Source organism: Corythoichthys intestinalis, chromosome 16 (assembly GCF_030265065.1).
Source record: "Corythoichthys intestinalis isolate RoL2023-P3 chromosome 16, ASM3026506v1, whole genome shotgun sequence".
In the NCBI taxonomy this organism is placed as follows: Eukaryota; Metazoa; Chordata; class Actinopteri; order Syngnathiformes; family Syngnathidae; genus Corythoichthys; species Corythoichthys intestinalis.
In genome coordinates, this window is record NC_080410.1 from 50,930,958 (window position 1) to 50,943,252 (window position 12,295).

At 39.1% G+C, this 12,295-nt stretch overlaps 1 protein-coding gene across 1 annotated transcript in view; it reads left to right on the forward strand.

Moving 5' to 3' along the window:
• Window positions 1–10,388, forward strand: part of otop2 (otopetrin 2) — a 29,352-nt gene extending 18,964 nt beyond the window's left edge. The window contains exons 6-7 of the mRNA XM_057817082.1: window positions 533–1,407; window positions 7,213–10,388. Of these exons, the coding sequence (XP_057673065.1) occupies window positions 533–1,407; window positions 7,213–7,383 (1,046 nt within the window). The 3' untranslated portion in view covers window positions 7,384–10,388. The remainder of the gene's footprint in view (window positions 1–532; window positions 1,408–7,212) is intronic.
• Window positions 10,389–12,295: the final 1,907 nt, after the last annotated feature.

A 12,295-nucleotide genomic window follows, 5' to 3' on the forward strand; every position in this document is an offset into this window, starting at 1 on the left:
TCAAGCAAATATTCAATCAACCCTCGACAATTAACTCAACATGCCATCTTGATTTATTGTTATAATAAACAAATGCAGTACTTATGTACAATATGTTGAATCTATATATCCGTCTTGTGTCTTATCTTTCAATTCCAGCAATAATTAACAGAAAAATATTGCATATTTCATAGATGGTCTGAATTGCGATTAATTACGATTAATTAATTTTTAAGCTGTGATTAACTCGATTAAAAATTTTAATCGTTTGACAGCCCTAGTAACGACCAGTGTAGCCCAAAGTAGCAGAGTAAGAGTAGCGTTTCTTTATCACAAATCTACTCAAGTAAAAGTAAAAAGTGTGGCTTATTAAAACTACTCTTAGAAGTACATTTTTCTCATAAAGTTACTGAAGTAAATGTAACAAAGTAGATATAACGCGTTACTACCCACCTCTGCAATCAATGTCTTTATTTTAGATGTTTCTGTTTATTAAATTTATCGAAGAATTGTAGCGCATTGCTAACCTCTGCCCCCTCCCGTTCCGCCACAGCGAGTTTTGGTGAGGACCAGTGCGAATGCAGCCACACTTCCTGCGCCATGTTCAAAGAGGCCTACTTCTACCTGTACCCCTTCAATATTGAGTACAGCCTCTTCGCTTCGGCCATGGCTTACGTGATGTGGAAAAACGTGGGCCGGCTGGGCGAGGCCCACGACCCGCACGGCCACGGCCACGCCCACAAGTTCCACCTGAAAGACGCGGTGGTGGGCCCCGTGGTGGGAGTCCTCCTAGTCTTCGCGGCCCTGGCCACTTTCATCGTGTACGAGATGGACATGAAGGAGGATAAGGAGGACGACCACAGCAAGCGGGACCAGGCGCTGCTCATCCACTTCATCATCAACATCGTCATCATCAGCCTCATGCTGGTGGCCACTTTGGTGGGCGCCACCATCTACAAGCTGGATCGGCGGGAGCACGATTCGGAGAAGAACCCCACTCGAAGCTTGGACGTGGGGCTACTGGTGGGAACCTCCATGGGCCAGTTCATCATCAGCTACTTCACCATTGTGGCCATGGTGGCGTCGGGAGCCCAGGGCCACCTCAACAGGCTCAACCTGACCTGGGCCATCATGATGGTGCTCCAGATCGGGCTGCAGAACTTCTTCATCGTGGAGGGGCTCCACCGGGAGCCTTTCCACGAGGAGGAGCACCACGAGGCCGTGACCTCGGTGACCAACGTCTACGCGGTAGAGCACTACAGTAAAGAGAGCAACGGTGACGAGAGATCCGATATAAGCTTCAAGAACGACCTGGAGCCTCCGCCGCTGGCCGCGTTCAACCTCATGACGCACTACCCGCACAAATTGACCTGGAAGAGGCGGGTTCTCAAGGAGGTTTCCGTCTTCCTCATGCTGGCCAACATTATTGTGAGTAAGCCACTCCACTAAAGTACAAGTCAAAGCAGAAGTGTTGTGAATTTGCCCACAAAAAGGCCTATGCACTACTTATGCAACTCAGATCAACATACCTCTTTGACTCTTTCATGCCACCAGACAGTGGTGGAAGAAGTACTCACTTTTATTTTTACTTACACTGCTGACCAAAAGTATTGGCACCCCTGCAATTCTGTCCGATAATGCTCAAATTCTCCTGGAAAATGATGGCAATTACAAATACTTTGGTTGTAATATCTTCACTGATTTTGGTTGCAATAAAAAAAACATAAAAGAGAATGGAAAAAAAATCATGATCGTTTTGAACTCCAAAAATGGGCTGGCCTTGGGTCCGGCCCAGCCTATACGCAGACTATGCAGCTGCTTAGGGCCCCTGACTGCTAGGGGGCCCCCAATCTGGCAACCTCATTTTATACGTTGTTAATAGAGCATCGTGAATAATGTGGCGCGTATTGCTGTTTATGCAAACATCCATTTTCTTGTCATTACAATCTGGCAACCCGGGGAGTGACGTTGAACCTGCTTTGCGATGATTGGTGCTCAAACAAAACAAACAACAACAAAAAACGTACATCCCAAAAAAAGGTTTGGCGCCATCTACTGTAAGAACTGACAATCATTTGGGGTGAGAAGTTTGAGGTATGCAGGGCAACAAAATCTGATTAATATACAAAATATGGACGTATGGGTTGGATTGCATGTATGGCTTTCATAGTAAACTGTGACAAAATGGTGGGCCAAAAATATGGGCCCCTTGGCATTATTTTTCTTAGGGCCTCCAAATGGCCTGGGCCCGGACCCTCAGCCTAATACTTGGTAGCACAACCTTTAGACAAAATAACAGTGAAGACATCAGGGAACCTCCGCCATGTTTGACCGTGGGGACTTTGTTCTTTTCTTTGAAGGCCTCGTTTTTTTTTTTTTCAAGTAAACTCTATATTGATGCCTTTTCCCAAAAATCTGAGAACATTCTTCTGAAACATTTTTGGCTCTTTATCTTTATTCTTTACAGAGTCAATGTGATACACAGTCAGATTCAGTAGATAAATGAGATGAGTTCATGTCCTGGGCATCCCCCATCCTTGGGCCATCCATGGCTGCAAGGAAAAACTCCAAAAACCCAGTGGGAAAAGAGAAACCTTGGTGAGAACCACAGTCGGAAGAGATCCACTCCCATGACGGACAGGCTATAGATGCACCAGGACTGATGATGGGTATTAGCAGAAGGAGTTCCAGTTTGCAAAGATGCAATGGAGTGAGGGAACATGAGGGGGTCCATCTAGCCAGATGATACGGGGGGCAACGAGGACGTCCATCCAGCCAGGGGTCAGAATAGTCAGGCGGCTGCAGCTGAAAAAGTAGCCCCTCCCCGGAGGGGAGAGGGGAAAAGGGAACACCAGGTGACTAGTGATGAAGAAATAGACTAGTCAATAAGATATTAGAATTAGAAAAGACAAATGTTTTCAACTAGCCTGACCGTAAGCTTTGTCAAATAGGAACGTTTTTAGTCTAATCTTTAAATGTACAGACTGTCTCAGCCTCTTTAATATTAGCTGGAAGCTGATTCCATAAGACAGGAGCTAGGTAACTAAAGGCTCTAGCTCCTACTGTACTTTTAGAGACCCTGAGAATTACCAGTAGACCTGCATTCTGAGAACGAAGTGTTCTGTTGGGGTGGTATGGAACCAGAGCATCTGTGAGATAAGACGGCCCCAAACCATTAATGTTCTTAAATGTGAGAAGGAGGATTTTAAATTTAATTCTAAACTCGAATGGAAGCCAGTGAAGGGCTTGGCGCACAGGGACACACACAAGGACACAGGACAGAGGTTGAGTCAACTTTAATCCATTTTAAGTGGCTGTACGTGTGATTTAGTTATTGCCAGCACCTGTTATGTGCCACAGGTAAGTAACAGGTGCTGTTAATTACACAAATTAGAGACGTATCACATGATTTTTTTAAAGGGTCCCAATACTTTTTCCAGCCCATTTTTGGAGTTTTGTGTAAAATGATCATGATTTTTTTCCCCATTCTCTTCTTTGTTTTTTTCTTTGCAAGCAAAATAAATGAAGGTATTACTACCAAAGCATTTGTACCGTATTGGCCTCAATATAAGACGGTGTTTTTTGCATTGAAATAAGATTCAAAACGAGGGGGTCGTCTTATATTCGCGGTCTAGACGTTATACCCATTCACGACGCTAGATGGAGCCAGATATCATTGAAGCGATGTTCTGTCATGGCATCTGAGATATCTGAAGTTTAACCAGTTGGCATTATTTTATTGCAATGTTTTTCCTTATTCAGATACGTTTCAAGACTACAGTTACAGTTAGACTTCACTTTGATGGTAAATGCAGTTATTGCAATTTTGTTGTTTTATCACAATAGATTGGTTTATATTAGGGCTGTCGAACGTTTAAAATTTTTAATCGAGTTAATTACAGTTTAAAAATTAATTAATCGTAATTAATCGCAATTCAAACCATCTATAAAATATGCCATATTTATCTGTAAATTATATATATATATTCTGTAAAATAAATTGTTGGAATGATAAGACACAAGATGGATATATACATTCAACATACGGTACATAAGGACTGTATTTGTTTATTATAACAATAAATCAAAAAGATGGCATTAACATTATTAACATTCTCTTAAAGCGATCCATGGATAGAAAGACTTGTAGTTCTTAAAAGATAAATGTCAGTACAAGTTATAGAAATTTTACATTAAAACCCCTCTTCGTTTTAATAAAATTTGTAAAATTTTCAATCAAAAAAATAAACTAGTAGCCCGCCATTGTTGATGTCAATAATTACTTACACAATGCTCATGGGTGGTGAAGCCTATAAAATCAGTCGCACCCAAGCGCCAGCAGAGGGCAGCAAAACTCCATAAACTACAATTAACAAGTGGGCATTTCACTTTACTGTCATTTAAATCTGTCTGAGCGGGACATGTGCGTTAATTTCATCAAATATTTTAACGTGATAAATTTAAAAAATTAATTACCGCCCGTTAACGCGATAATTTTGACAGCCCTAGTTTATATACATTTCCAAAACCAGAAGTTATTCATTTACAAATGTGATTCCACTTAAGTTTACATATTTAGATTTTCAGATATTATGATTTGAATGAGGCAAAATAGCATGCTTTTTCTCTCAAATATATTGTTATAATCATTTGTTTCGGATGTACTGTAATTATTTTCTGTATAAAAATTAATTTGATGTTCAAAAAGTCTTTTTTCAAACTTGAGTCTTGAAAAAGGGGGTCGTCTTATAATCAGGGCCGTCTTATATTCGGGCCAATACGGTAATAGAAGGGTTAGGAAATCGGGCTGGAGGGCTTTGCAGACCTTGAACGCAGTGCTCGACGCCAGTTTGAAGCTAGCCGCCACAGCTAGCTCTCTCCACCCGAGTCTAAAACTCTCCGTGCGGCATCAAAATTTGGCCAGACCGCCTCAAAACCATCTTCTGCGTCGCCTGCCCCTCAACATTTGTATGTTCAATATTTATTCAGTGTTGATGAGCAGAATATTTACTTTCAAGAGTTCCATCTTGCATTGTTTATTTTTTTCTCCGACTAGTGGAAGTCAACAAGCATGCCCCAAAACCGTACAAACATAACGCCACATCCCTCTAGCGGCTTGGCGGTGAATTACAGAGCAACGCGTTCCCTCACCGCAAAACTATCAAATGTCTAATGACGCCGTAGTCGCTGTGCCGTCTCCGCAACGCGGGAGTATAACTCAGGCTTAACTCTATGTATACGTAAAACGGTGCCATTATAGATTGAACGCAACAATGCGTGAGTGGGTAGTGCAGCGCATGCATTAATTGCGTTAAATATTTTAAAGTTATTACCGTCGTTAACGCGATAAATTTGATAGCCCTAGTTTAAGCCAAAACTAAAGACTCTGGATGAGTGTAAGACATTTTGTCTGTAACGTTAAATACAATTAGCAAACGATTTAATTAAAAAATATATATACAGTGCCTTGCAAAAGTTTTCGGCCCCCTTGAATCTTGCAACCTTTCGCCACATTTCAGGCTTCAAACATAAAGATATGAAATGTAATTTTTTTGTCAAGAATCAACAACAAGTGGGACACAATCTTGAAGTGGAACAACATTTATTGGATAATTTAAACTTTTTTAACAAATAAAATACTGAAAAGTGGGGCGTGCAATATTATTCGGCCCCTTTACTTTCAGTGCAGCAAACTCACTCCAGAAGTTCAGTGAGGATCTCTGAATGATCCAATGTTGTCCTAAATGACCGATGATGATAAATAGAATCCACCTGTGTGTAATCAAGTCTCCGTAAAAATGCACCTGCTCTGTGATAGTCTCAGGGTTCTGTTTAAAGTGCAGAGAGCATTATGAAAACCAAGGAACACACCAAGCAGGTCCGAGATACTGTTGTGGAGAAGTTTGAAGCCGGATTTGGATACAAAAAGATTTCCCAAGCTTTAAACATCTCAAGGAGCACTCTGCAAGCCATCATATTGAAATGGAAGGAGCATCAGACCACTGCAAATCTACCAAGACCCGGCCGTCCTTCCAAACTTTCTTCTCAAACAAGGAGAAAACTGATCAGAGGTGCAGCCAAGAGGCCCATGATCAATCTGGATGAACTGCAGAGATCTATAGCTGAGGTGGGAGAGTCTGTCCATAGGACAACAATCAGTCGTACATTGCACAAATCTGGCCTTTATGGAAGAGTGGCAAGAAGAAAGCCATTTCTCAAAGATATCCATAAAAAGTCTCGTTTAAAGTTTGCCACAAGCCACCTGGGAGACACACCAAACATGTGGAAGAAGGTGCTCTGGTCAGATGAAACCAAAATTTTTTGGCCACAATGCAAAACGATATGTTTGGCGTAAAAGCAACACAGCTCATCACCCTGAACACACCATCCCCACTGTCAAACATGGTGGTGGCAGCATCATGGTTTGGGCCTGCTTTTCTTCAGCAGGGACAGGGAAGATGGTTAAAATTGACGGGAAGATGGATGCAGCCAAATACAGGAACATTCTGGAAGAAAACCTGTTGGTATCTGCACAAGACCTGAGACTGGGACGGAGATTTTCTTCCAACAGGACAATGATCCAAAACATAAAGCCAAATCTACAATGGAATGGTTCGAAAATAAACGTATCCAGGTGCTAGAATGGCCAAGTCAAAGTCCAGACCTGAATCCAATCGAGAATCTGTGGAAAGAGCTGAAGACTGCTGTTCACAAACACTCTCCATCCAACCTCACTGAGCTCGAGCTGTTTTGCAAGGAAGAATGGGCAAGAATGTCAGTCTCTCGATGTGCAAAACTGATAGAAACATACCCCAAGCGACTTGCAGTTGTAATTGGAGCAAAAGGTGGCGCTACAAAGTATGAACGCAAGGGGGCCGAATAATATTGCACGCCCCACTTTTCAGTTTTTTATTTGTTAAAAAAGTTGAAATTATCCAATAAATTTTGTTCCACTTCACGATTGTGTCCCACTTGTTGTTGATTCTTGACAAAAAATTAAAACTTTATATCTTTATGTTTGAAGCCTGAAATGTGGCGAAAGGTTGCAAGGTTCAAGGGGGCCGAAAACTTTTGCAAGGCACTGTATATATATTAAAAAAGGGCATGTCCGATATTTTTTTGCCGATTCCGATCGGCATCCCGATCGATCGGGACATCTCTATAACAAGTTGATTTTGCCTAAATAAGTGCCGGCTCGCTAACACTTGCGTGTGTTTTGTCTTTCTCTGCCAGCTGTGGATCATGCCGGCATTCGGCGCTCGCCCCCAGTTCGACCACCCGGCCGAAACGGAATTCTACGACTTCAACATCTGGGCCGCTATCGTCAACGTGGGACTGCCTTTCGCTATTTTTTATCGCATGCACTCGGTGGCCGCCCTCTTAGAAGTTTTTGTCATCTCATGAGCGGATGACCAAGTTTACTTTTTTCTGTCAATACCAGCAGTCCCCAAATTTTTAGCAGACCGGTTTCACGTAAACCATATTTTTGCAAAGCGGTATTTTATCAATCAAACAAATACAACTAAACCCTGTGGCCGAATGTCGTTTCTGGAGCCGGTCAGGGGAGATCACGACGCCTGAAGTGCGCCGCTTGTTTTGTTTGCAAAAAAATCCCACTTCAAAAGATAGGATGTTCAAAACGAAAGAATTTCTGGCTGTTTGGAACACTTCATTTGCTAGCCCGTCATCGCAAATGACGCACCAAATGCGATCATCACATTTATGTAAGACTGCTGCTGTTATCTCTAATGGTAGACTCTTTCTTGCTGACTCGTCTTTCAGTCTTTTTCCTTTTTCAAAGATGAGATTCATTTTTGCTCATTTTATGCTAGCTTGTGGGCTTACTTGTTGACATACAATGTCGTGTTATGGAGATTTGTGTACAGAAACACCTACTACTAAATGACAACTTCTTTAAGACTCGGACATAGACTTCATAATATATTGACATGACATGTGGCGCAGGGCCGATCCGTATGGGGCCTATTTTGAAAAAATAAACTAAAGCTGCTACCCACCTAAAACCAAAACATGCACCTACCTTAGCCCTATATGAGTCTCCATGAGCAGCGGTATCAAAAAATTTGTTCTCTTATAAAATCCCGATTAATTATTTTGTTATATAAGTATAACAAAATGTAAAATGGCTATAAAATTCTCAGATTTTACGCTAGATACACAAAAATCACCAAATGCAGAGATAATCACCTCTATTTTCAGGATCAATAGCAATATTTAACAAATCATATAAGTTTTTTTGACCAAAATAGCAACTTAAATTTTTTTCAACAGCGAATAAATCACTCAATTTTCACATCAGAAACTTAATACTTGAGGAAAACATTCAGAATCAATTATAAATCATTTATAAATAGATTATTCATGAATTTTATATGCAATTACAGCTTATTATAGAACAGAATAGCCCTTTATTGTCATTATACAGTTGTATAGTTAGTTATATAGTTGTAGTGAATGAAGCTAGCGGCCGCCTGACGTAAACAGAGCTTTTCTGGTGAAAATTCTTGTGAATAAATTCCCGAATTTTTCATAGATATGGACGTAAAACCGGCTCGATTCTTGGTTAAAAGCAAAAAAAAAAGTGCAGTTAGGGTTTATTTTATGAAAATATGTCAAAGTGCAATGCTACTCTGTTAGCAACTGAGGCTAGCGGCCGCCTGACGTAAACGGAGCTTTTCTGGTGAAAATTCTTGTGAATAAATGCTTAAATCCCCGAATTTTTTATATATATGGACGTAAAACAGCCTCGATTATTGGTTAAAGCAAAAAAAAAAACATGCAGTTAGCGTTTATTTTATGTAAATACGTCGAAGTACAATGCTACTGTGTTAGCAACTGAGGCTAGCGGCTGCCTGACGTAAACAGAGCTTTCTGGTGAAAATTATTGTGAATAAATGCTTAAAACCCCGAATTCTTTCTAGATATGGACTTAAAACAGTCTCGATTCTTGGTTAAAAGCAACAACAAAAAAAACGTGCATTTAGCGTTTATTTTACATAAATATGTCGAAGTACAATGCCATTCTGTTAGCAACTGAGGCTAGCAGCCGCCTGACGTAAACAGAGCTTTTTTGGTGAAAATTAATGTGAATAAATGCTTAAATCCCTAAATTCTTCATAGATACGGACGGAAAACAATCTTGATTCTTGATTACAAAAAAACGTGCATTTAGCGTTTATTTTACGTAAATATGTCGAAGTACAATGCTACTCTGTTAGCGACTGACACTAGCGGCTGCCTGACGTAAAGAGAGCTTTTCTGGTGAAAATTCTCTTGAATAAATTCTTAAATCCCCAATTTCTTAATAGATATGGATGTAAAACAGTCTCGATTCTTGGTTAAAAGCAAAAAAAAAACTGTGTAGTTAGCCTTCATTTTACGTAAATATGGCGAACTATGATGCCAATGCAGTTGCGGCTGATTTCTCCCATTGATTTTTTTCACAACGTTTAAAAATGCATGCATGGTACGAAAAATAAAATAAATACCTTGAATCCTCAAACAAATCAGACAATCCTTCCGGTTTGTAGGCTATGTGGTACATCTTTTGTACTTCTTGTACTGTCTTCAAATGGCTATGACTAAATGAAGCTCAGCCCCCTATGGTAAGGCGTTACGCAAAGAATGGCGAAGTGTCAGGTCAATAGAGTTTTGAAGTATATGACTCGGATAAACGCTTCAAATATTTTTCAGTCGCTCTATGTGCTCAGTACAAGGTGGTTGGGGATCTGGTCTATACCACTTATCCTATTCGGGGTCATAGGGCAGTTGGCGCTAGCTTACTCCAGCAAACTTTAGGGATAAAGGCTAAAGGCCTGGACTAATTACCATGCAGTTAATCACAAGACACCTTTCCACACTCCCAATTTAGGGTGTTTACTTGACCTAACGTACATGAGAAAACCCATTCAAGCACAGGAAAACATGCCAACACCTTGTTTCTGTGCTGTGTAAGGCTGACGTGCTCGCCATGTCAACCATTTTTTTGTAGAGTATAAATGTGAAATTTGTGCTGATTGTAATTTTTCTTCCCGTGTTAATGTCGCGACTGATGTTGTTGCTGTCAATGTTTTGAATTAATTTAAAGTATTTCTATTATTATGTAAATGTATTTGTGAAAGTGTAATGTTCAAATGAGTGAAAATAAATTAATTGCTCTGTTTATGAAATTTAGCTTGTGTATGCAAAGAAAAAAAAAAAAAGAAAAAAAGAATAAAATTTATTTGAGGTGGTGGGGATGATTGCCTTTATGATATTTGTCATTTAGATGCAACCGCTAGTTAACCGCAAGTTAATTTAACCAAAGGGAATTAAAATGGCGGCCATCTATTTTGGAGACAAAGGGGAACAAGTTCAAGGGCAGAGAGGAGTTCCAAACAAAGTTTGCATGTAGCCTTGCATCAAAACAAGCACGTGCTATTACAGGTTGAAGGCTGCCCGCGACTGGTTAACTCGTAACATACAGGCAACAATAATTCTGCACTGCCCTCTACTGGCAAATTCATAAGCTACAGAATGACTATATACAAATAAGAAAAATAATTCAAAATTTGGGCTCCAAGGTGTCATGAAAATTCAACTTTGAACTCCAAGACAAGTGTCAACCTGATAGCTTGATGAGAAATGAATCAGACCAACCAAGGGTTGCCGGCTTCCAAGACTTTATATAAACACTTGATATATCAAGTAGGGCTGTCAAAATTATTGCGTTAACGGGTGGTAATTAATTTTTTAAATTAATCACGTTAAAATATTTGACGCAATTAACGCACATGCCCCGCTCAAACAGATTAAAGTAACAGCTCAGGGTCATATGTACTTGTTACTTGTGTTTTTTGGAGTTTTGTCGCCCTCTGCTGGCGCTTGTGTGCGACTGATTTTATGGGTTCAGCACCATGAGAATTGTGTAATTATTGACATCAACAATGGCAAGCTACTAGTTTATTTTTTGACTGAAAATTTTACAAATTTTATTAAAACGAAAACATTAAGAGGGATTTTAATACAAAATTTCTATAACTTAAACGAACATTTATCTTATAAGAACTACAAGTCTTTCTATCCATGGATCGCTTTAACAGAATGTTAATAATGTTAATGCCATCTTGTTGATTTACTGTTATAATAAGCAAATACAGTACTTATGTACAGTATGTTGAATGTATATATCCGCCTTGTGTCTTATCTTTCCATTCCAAAAATAATTTACAGAAAAATATTGCATATTTTATAGATGGTTCGAATTGCGATTAATTACAATTAATTAATGTTTAAGCTGTGATTAACTCCATTAAAAATTTTAATCGTTTGACTTTTGGGGCGGGGGGGGGGGGGGGCAACATGTTGATGACCCCAAAACGCAGTGTCAGCAATAAAATTAACTTACAAGAATATTTATAATAATAAGTTGAAAATGAGCGTTTTTTTGTTTCCCATCATTCTTGAGTGGAAATGTAAATCAGGCTGCTGTCAGGAAAGCTATACTTTTCGCCAAGATCGTCATCCATTGAATATGGTACACCCGTCTGTGTCGTGCCAATGTAGTTACCTCAGTCAAAAATTGTATCCCCTGGGCGGAGCCATATGGAGGTAGATTTGTGTCTTTTTTTATTCAATCAAAAAAAAAAGTTGGTTCAATCAAAATCTATGTTTTCAAACAAAAAAAAAAGTCACTTCAATCAAAAAAAAAAAATTGTGTTTGAATGCAAAAATAAACTTGTAACTAAATAAAAATGCATTTGAAATTTGTCTTTACTATTCAATCAAAAAATAAGTTGCTTAAAAATAATTTATTTTGAAAAGGAAAATCACTTCAATCAAAAAAAAGAAACATTTCAATCATGTAAAAAGTTTTTGAATGCGAAAATTTGAGATTGAAAAATTTGCATTTTAAAACTTAATTTTTCATCAAAAAAGTTTTCTTTGATTGAAACCATCCTTTTTGTGTTTGAGCCATATTATGGGTAGGACATTTGTGTCTAAATCATTTAACCCCCCCCCCCCCCCCAAAAAAAGTTCATAGCGTCAATAAAAAAAAAATATATATATATTTTCGATCAAAGAAAAAAAATACAATTGCCCAAGAGAAAAATAAAATTGCCCTCTCCTAATTTTTGGGGGGAAAAATATATGCAAAGCAAATGACCATCTAAGTTGCTAGTCACATGATCTGTTCGAAAAATAATTTTGACCCATCATAAAAATATTTTTTTTGTTCATTCATTTTTGTTGCAGTTTTATTTCTTTACAACTTTTATATATCTATAAAAAAGTCAGTTACACTACTTGGCCACCG